A 9,066-nucleotide genomic window follows, 5' to 3' on the forward strand; every position below is an offset into this window, starting at 1 on the left:
GTACTTGCTTGAATGTTAAAACAATAGCAGGAAGATTTTGTGCAGCTGCCATCTTAGAGCAGTGAAAGAATGAGGTGTCAGCAGGTTATAACTTTGTATGAGTGAAAGTCGCTTTGATATCTTTGATGACGCAGGTAAAATCAAGTGACTTACAGAAAAATGCTTCATGAATCTCTTTCCTTTGTTTTACTTGAGGATCCATGGATTCACTGGACTTAGTGAGCCCTTACCTGTACACGTACAAAAAGAGGAACTTTCTGGTTAAGGACAAATTGCGACCCAACGACCTCGACACTCTCCAGCATTTTGAGCTCCGTCCAACTGATGTCATCCTCATCACGTACCCCAAGTCAGGTAGAAAATCCAACCTGCGACCAGGAAGTGAACAAAAATATGCTAAAGATTCAAAATCCTATGAATGACTAGTAACAGAAACTTTTCTCTGGTGGGTGCTTCCTGGGCTCATTTGGGTCAATCTGTATGTACATGAATATTTTACCTATGTTACTCTGCAGGCTCAGTTTGGATGTAACAGATCGTTGTCCAGATCATGGATGAGGCCCACCCAGAACAAACAGAAGATGCCAGCAACAGGATCCGAGTTCCTTGGTTGGAGGAAATGTCTGCAGATGATCCAAACCGAGTAAGGCCAGATCCTCGGATCTTTGGCACACATCTCCCCCCTGACATGTTGCCCCTTGCAGTGAAAGATGTCCTGGTGTCCCTCTATCACTTTGCTCACAGTTGTGTTCCCATGGAAACACCAAAGAGCTTTGAGGATTTCTTCCAGCAGTTCCTGGATGGGAAAGGTAGGCTCACAGCAACTTGTTATCTAGCAATTAACTCCACAAACGTCTGTCTGTAGGTGGAAAGCATATCAGGCAAACCATTCACCTTATGTGCATTAACATCCTTTATCCAGGTGTATTTGCACACTCTGTGACAAAAGACAAAGCTCAATTCAATCAACTTGCGGTGGAAAAATTTAAAAAATGTGTTAAAACAAGTTTAAGTTAAAGAAAGAAATTCCACAAAAAGAAGAAACCAATATTCATGTAGAACAGAGGTCTTCAACAGGAGTCCGCGGAGGTACTGCATTGGGGGTCGCAAAATATTTGGTTGATTTGACAGTTTTTATTAATTTTCTAATTTTAAATATTTTTTTTAACCAATTTTATTCCACAAATTTAAATGTCTTTAAAAACACATTAATATGAATCGGACATATTTTAGCAAACGGATAAATGGAGGCAGAAGACGTTATCTTTCAGTCAGCAATGCACACATTCACCAACACACAATAAGAAATACATGAATATATGAACCTGTGTATTATTTGAAAATCTGAGTATTGAATGCACAATAACAGGGTAGCTATGTTTATACGTGGCACTAGGCCCAGTTTAATATAAAACACAATTTTACACAATATATATAATAGGGGGTCTCTGCTCCATCTCACCAGTTTGGGGGTCCTTGGCCTAAAAAAACTGTGAAGACCTGATGTAGAAAATATGTATTAATGAATCTTGATTTAAAAAGTTGATAGTATGTATTTATGAAACAGCCTGGAATAGTAACAAGTTTCACTGACTTTTAGAATGTTTTCTTTCAGCTCTGACATGTTTTTCTTCAACAGTTTACATGGGAGCATGGTTTGATCATGTGAGTGAGTATTCTGCAGCAAGGAACCAACTGAACATCCATTTTGTGCAGTATGAGAACCTGTTGAAGGTTGGTGACATTGTTTTGTCTATTGCAGCAACTAATACTCAACAAAGAAGCATATATTAAAGTTTATAAAAGTCCTTATCATGCACGTGTTTGTCAGAAAGATTTTGACAGATTTACAGGTCCTGAATGCTTCTTGCAGATTTTGGATTCAGGACATTCCGTTTTATAAAATTCAGCAAAAATAATGACATGAAATTATTCTAAAACATCTGCCACTAACAGGACCTCAGAGGGGAAGTTGTGAAGCTTTGTTCTTTCCTTGGACAAGACTTGACGGACGAAGCCATCGATCATGTTGTGGAGAGGTCCACCTTCAAAAACATGAAGACCAACCCCAATGCAAACTACATGGATTTACTCGAAAAAGAGCCTCTATATCCAATACCTCTATAACCGCAAATCCTGCTTTGTAGTACAGGCCCAGGGGACAAGAGTAAGATGATCTTTCTGAGCCAAGGCTGCTCTCTCCCCCTGACATGTGTCAATTCAAGTGAATCAAGGTCGTTTACATGTTGCAGTATTCAAACACCAACAACTCAAAAGATATATAATGTACTAGTTGAGGTGTGCTAACATTGACACAAGGCGTACATGTATTAGCGTGCAATTTTACCCAGAGGCTGAATGATATAATTGGAGGATCTCAGAGGAATTCCTGGTGTCTTGGCTAAGATGAGCTTTGACGATTCATTTCATCAAGTCATGGATGACAAAGGTAGGTTCTGAGAGATTTGTTTTTTAAATGAACAGTAGCTGGTTCACAAAATGTTTGTGTATACATTATGTGTAGGATCACAGTCCTTTATATTCTACTTGCTGCAGAAACATCCTTAACATTGCAAATTTACCTTCCGGTTAAGGCTGAGGGTTTCTACCAGTGGATATAAAATTGCAAAAGTTCAAACCCAGTTATTTCCTGATGTTTGTCTAGGTTATTACCTCTTAATGTGATAAAAATGTTTATGAATCTTATATTTGTGTAAGGGTGATAGCATGTGAAGTGACTTTTCCCACTGACAAGCCGAACTTCACACAGGAGTCCTGCACGGTTCCTTTTTTGCAAACCCGCTGGCAAAGCTCTGCAACAGACCTGACTCACCTCCCGCAATTAACCAGAGCCTGTTATGACAAATCCTGTTACCCAACATGTAACCTGTGATTTAAAACACATGCTCCTGACACAGTCAGTCACATCAACTGAGATATGTCCTACTTCTCCTCTAATTCTTTTGGCTGAGTTGAGTTTTTGTTAAATTGTGTGAATTGTCGCAGCACTTGTGCTCCTGCAGCGGTCAGTGTGCTTCCACAGTGACAGCGAGCCTCGTCTCGCTCTATCAATAGCTTCTGCTTATACTTGTGTCAAATGATTTTCTCTCAAAGATGGTTTCTGTCATTTTGGCAGTGGTGGGAGGTAACGAAGTAGAAATACTTTGTTACTGTACTTAAGTAGATTTTTCACATATCTGTACTTTACTTGAGTATTGATTTTCCTGACGACTTTTTACTTTTACTCGCTACATTTGAGCACAAATATCTGTACTTTCTACTTCTTACATTCTCAAAACTGGCTTGTTACTTGAGCAGCGGAGGTTGGCGGAACGTGCAGCTTTACGCATGGCGCACCTCTCTCTCTCGCTCCTGCAGTCTTTATTATTAGGGCCCGAGCACTGACAGGCACTGACAGACGTGAGGCCCTACTGAAATTGTAAGGATTATTATTCAGGCAAATGATTTGGCGTTTTGAGGGCTTTTATTAGGTGATTTTACATGATTTTTTGAAGGTATTCCTTTTTCGATTCACATTTGTTTTCCCTTTCCAGCTTCGTGTGAACATCTGCACATAAATACATAGCTCGAAGCAGCAAGTGGTTAACTTGTCTTAAAGAAAATATTGGAAGTACTTGGTTTAAACAAAAACTGCTGGCAAATAGACTATCATTGGTTGGCCGTGTCTACTTAGTCTTACACGTCCACGTAAACAAAACAAAAAGATTTAAAACAAGTCGAGATGGAAAAACAAACAACACAACCAATTATATAAGCAAACGCAAAAACAACTTTCAGCCAACACAACCAAAAACAAACACTGTGTCATGGACTACTGCATATTCACACACACAATTCAGGTTTTTTAATGGACCTCGCAAAATGGAACCCTGGGTAATCAGGCCCAGTTTTCCACTCACTATAATGCCAATATAATTTTTGCAAAGATATTATATATCTATATATTGCCAATTCCAATCCTTAGTCGCCCTTTGTGCTGAGTCAACACAACTTAGAAGCTGTTGAGTCTTTATATATGTATTGTACAAACTGGCTAATGTGTACAACTTCAAGCAGGGTTGTGTCTTCACTTTGCCGTCCCTACAGGCAAGAGACCCTACAGGTGTATTGTCACCGTGTTCGAAACAAATGCAAACACAACCGCAGGCCCATTCAGTGAAGAAAGTCTAATGATAAATAAACAGGCTTACATGTAGATGCGTGGACAAGCTGGCGGGCAGGTATACAGGCAGTTACAAAATACAGCTATTAGACACAAAAGGTTAGTGTTGATGTGCCGTCAAGCAAGACACTGATCATTTATAAACTTCAAAATAAAGTCACCAAAATACTGTAACCAAATTTGCAACTTAAGATATTCAATTGGATGTATTTTGTAGATGTAATTTAGCATTCAAAAAAACATTGGTCTTCAATAATTTATTTCCTTGTTCAGTCTGAAATTTTGCAGCAAAACCAGACTGTGTCCAGTGTTTTTTCTTCTCTGTACTAGCACTGTCTAGGCTGTTAACAAAAGAGAAACTATCTTATTTTGTGTGCCTAGTTTCCCTTTGCTGAGTTATCATAAGAGGGGCATTGTGTGTCACTCCTGCTACTGATGAAAGGTCCATGTTTAGTTATATTTACAAACTTTTTTAGTGGTTATACTTTGGTCTATTAGTGTTCTTAGGTAGACTCAAGAGGCACTTGTTTATTCTGTTGTATTGATTTTTTTTTGTCTCTAGAAGTTCAGATGCACTTGTCCAATACTATTTTAACCTCAGCAGCTTGGGTTCAAAATTTGTAAAATTATACATTATATATATAGTGTTGTTATAATTTTTCAGTCAGTTGAAATAAATCCTGAAGAGAACAATTTTGGGTTGTTTTGTGTCTGTATAGGCCTACTATAAAAAGCACTTAGCATTTTTAATTTTGGTACTTGTACTTTTACTTTTGATACTTAAGTACATTTAATATGAGCGACTCTAAGACTTTTACTCAAGTCATTTTCTGACGGGTGACTTTTACTTTTACCGGAGTCACTTTCAAGTAAGATATCTGTACTTTTACTCAAGTATGGCTTTCAAGTACTTTATACACCACTGCATTTTGGGTAGTTGTGTTCACATTGATTATATGTGCAAGTGTTTGTTTCTGAAAGTTTTGCTTTAATGAGTTGTTTGGTGCAATGAAAATAAGATTAAAAGTCACGTTTGAGATCAAAAATCTGTGCTGTTAGTCTAAAAACATTTAATTGGATAAGAGAAGAACAGAACAACTAGATGTACTTGCTTGAATGCTAAATCAATAGCAGGAAGATTTTGTGCAGCTGGCATCTTAGAGCAGTGAAAGAATGAGGTGTCAGCAGGTTATAACTTTGTATGAGTGAAAGTCGCTTTGATATCTTTAATGAGGCAGGTAAAATCAAGTGACTTAAAGAAAAATGCTTCATGAATCTCTTTCCTTTGTTTTACTTGAGGATCCATGGATTCACTGGACTTAGTGAGCCCTTACCTGTTCACGTACAAAAAGAGGAACTTTCTGGTTAAGGACAAATTGCGACCCAACGACCTCGACACTCTCCAGCATTTTGAGCTCCGTCCAACTGATGTCATCCTCATCACGTACCCCAAGTCAGGTAGAAAATCCAACCTGCGACCAGGAAGTGAACAAAAATATGCTAAAGATTCAAAATCCTATGAATGATTAGTAACAGAAACCTTTCTCTGGTAGGTGCTTCCTGGGCTCATTTTACCTATGTTACTCTGCAGGCACAGTTTGGATGCAACAGATCGTTGTCCAGATCATGGATGAGGCCCACCCAGAACAGACAGAAGATGTCAGCAACAGGATCCGAGTTCCTTGGTTGGAGGAAAGATCTGCAGATGACCCGAACCGAGTAAGGCCAGATCCTCGGATCTTTGGCACACATCTCCCCCCTGACATGTTGCCCCTTGCAGTGAAAGACAAGCAAATCAAGGTAATATGCACTTTGCCGTATTCATGAACTGAATTAATTTCATATATTCTTGACATTCATATGGGAATGAATTGACAAAGAAAAGCTTATGTTTGTTGAGCTATGACAACAAAATTGAAGCCAAGGCTTTATTTATATTATTTGGCAATAGGCTGTTTATGTCTGGAGGAACCCGAAGGATGTCCTGGTGTCCCTCTATCACTTTGCTCACAGTTGGGTTTTACTGGAAACGCCAAAGAGCTTTGAGGATTTCTTCCAGCAGTTCCTGGATGGGAAAGGTAGGTTCACAGCAACAAGTTATCTAGCAATTAACTCCACAAACGTCTGTCTGTATGTGGAAAGCATATCTGGCAAACTATTCATCTTACGTGCATTAACATCCTTTATTCAGGTGTATTTGCACACTCAGTGAGAAAAGACGAATTTCAATTCAGCCAACTTGCTGCGGAAACATTTAAAAAATGTGTTAATACAAGTTTAACTTAAAGAAAGAAATTCCAGCAAAATAAGAAACCAGTATTCATGTAGAAAATATGTATTAAGGAATCTTGATTTAAAAAGTTGATAGTATGTATTTATGAAACAGCCTAGAGTAGTAACAAGTTTCACCGACTTTTCTTTCAGCTCTGACATGTTTTTCTTCAACAGTTTACATGGGAGCATGGTTTGATCATGTGAGTGAGTATTCTGCAGCACGGAACCAACTGAACATCCATTTTGTGCAGTATGAGAACATGTTGAAGGTTGGTGACATTGTTTTGTCTATTGCAGCAACTAATAGTCAACAAAGAAGCATATATTAAAGTTTATAAAAGTCCTTATCATGCACGTGTTTGTCAGAAAGATTTTACAGATTTACAACTGTTGAATGCTTCCTGCAGATTTTGGATTCAAGACATTATTTTTATAAATTCAGAAAAATAATGACGTGCAATTATTCTCAAACATCTGCCACTAACAGGACCTCAGAGGGGAAGTTGGGAAGCTTTGTTCTTTCCTTGGACAAGACTTGACGGACGAAGCCATCGATCGTGTAGTGGAGAGTTCCACCTTCAAAAACATGAAGACCAACCCCAATGCAAACTATAAGGAGTTCATCGAAAAAGAACGCTACAAGAAGGAAACCATGCGTAAAGGTGTGTTACCCCAGTGATGTTGCATTGGTTAAACTCTTTATTTACATTGTATAAACCGAAAAAACATGCAGTCTAATTGTTTTACATGAACAGGGGTGGCGGGCGACTGGAAGAATCAGTTGACAGTGGCCCAGAATCAGCGTTTTGATGAAGTCTTCAAAGAAAAGATGAAGACCCTTCCTCTGAGCTGCATCTGGGAGATGAGTCAGTAGCTGCTCTCCAATTCAGCTCCGCTCTTTACTGCAGGGACTGATTTTCTCCCTCAGTGATCCACACTGCAACTGCTTTTCACCAGAGCAAGAAATTCATCTCTTTTTGCTGCTCATGCTAAAAGTGTGGCTCCTCTGTTTTCATCTGTCAAGCCTTTTATCTGCTTCTGTGATTTCTGCCGCCGCCTAAATAAAATACGTGAGAAAACTGACACACTTCTGTAGACTTCCATCTCTGCTGTCACTGAAAGGTTCAAGTTTATTGCAAAAAGTCGTTCAGTGAACATAACCGTTACAGACACATGGTCATCGTGGTGAGTTTACACCTCTTGTCTAGCCAGGGCTTTGATGAGCTGTCAATAAATCCACCGGAAACAAGAGTTGTTGTGACTCGTTTCTTCAATTGGACGGTCAACCATGAAGTTCAGCTCTGGGACAGTCTTGTGCCTCCCTCCGCCAGTATTGTCAATTTATTGACTGTGTGAAGACGTACAGCCCACATAACTTATTTTTTTAACAGCGAGGCCCTTTGAGAGCGTCCATGGCTGAACCATATTTAACCTTTCTGTGTCAGACCACCCGCCAGTGACTGGGCCTCTAGTGGCCCATTCACCACCACAGTTGCACCGACAAGCTAGCTGAATATGATATAGAGCCGGGCCGCAGACAAACCACTCGATTTATTCCCCACAAAACCCAAATATCTTTTGAAGATGCGTTGTGCGCTGCCTGACAAAGGCTCTGCCGGCCACAATGTCACAGCAGCAGTATAAATAACCTTCAGTTTGAGGTGGCGGGTTTTTATGTAGAGAACATGCAGTGACTGATCTTCCCATGATAAAAAATAAAGCACTTTTCCCAGGTTATGTCACACACAGGGGGTCTGGCTGAGTGAACTGGTCATCATTTATAGTTATGTTTGTTTTAAGAGCTGTGATACAAAATAACAATTTATAAACATCTGTAGAATGCATGTCAAATCAATCGCAGGTATTCTATAACAGATAATAACTGCATCGTAAATAATAACTATTAGAAGTGTCTAGTCTAGTTATAAGTTCAAATAGAGTCAGTCGGACCAAAGATTAGCATTCAGGGAAGGATCTGGAGAAGATATACTAACAAGAGAGAACATACAGGACTCATGATGGAGGAAGTAAAATCACAGCAATGAATAATATCAAAGTATTCATTTAAACTTTTAGTCCAGAGCAGCTGGAGATGAAGACGTCAAGTCGGATTTATTTATAAAGCACATTAAAAACTGTTGAACTTAAGGGCCTTTTAATCAAGGTTAAGGAAACACAAGTTGCAGTGCAAGAGAAAAACATTGGAAAAGATAAAGAAAAGAAAATAAGCTTTATTCTTAAAGCACCTTTCAAAACACAGCGACAAAGGGCATTACAAGTTAAGAATGAAAAATTCAAAAGCAAACAATAAGACACGATTTGAAGCTCACACCGCATAACAGCAGAGATACAGCAATGAAAATGTTAAAAGTAAAAACAAGATCTAACAAAACATTATAATCTGATTAAAATGAGCTGTGAGATCAAGTGAAATTTAAAAACCTTTTGTAAAGATGCCTTTCTAAGACTCAGGGAGGCTTTTAAGACAATTCATTATATTTTAACACTAAAGATGAAGATGAGAGAATTCACATTACTCTTTATTTTACTTTCTACTTTTACTTTCATAACACAGTCCAACTCCAACTGTCAAGCGCATTTAAACAAAC

General features: G+C 38.7%; 1 protein-coding gene and 1 pseudogene across 1 annotated transcript; both read left to right on the top strand.

Annotated features, from left to right (window-relative positions):
* Positions 1 to 200: 200 nt before the first annotated feature.
* LOC133020986 (amine sulfotransferase-like) lies at positions 201 to 2,127 on the top strand (annotated as a pseudogene).
* Positions 2,128 to 5,487: 3,360 nt separating this feature from the next.
* Positions 5,488 to 7,331, top strand: LOC133021089 (amine sulfotransferase-like). Its single transcript, XM_061087855.1, has 6 exons — positions 5,488 to 5,641; positions 5,775 to 5,983; positions 6,135 to 6,261; positions 6,632 to 6,726; positions 6,945 to 7,119; positions 7,213 to 7,331. Exons 1-6 carry the CDS (start codon positions 5,488 to 5,490, stop codon positions 7,329 to 7,331), a joined length of 879 nt encoding a protein of 292 aa, XP_060943838.1.
* Positions 7,332 to 9,066: the final 1,735 nt, after the last annotated feature.

Source organism: Limanda limanda, chromosome 15 (assembly GCF_963576545.1).
Source record: "Limanda limanda chromosome 15, fLimLim1.1, whole genome shotgun sequence".
Classification (NCBI taxonomy): Eukaryota; Metazoa; Chordata; class Actinopteri; order Pleuronectiformes; family Pleuronectidae; genus Limanda; species Limanda limanda.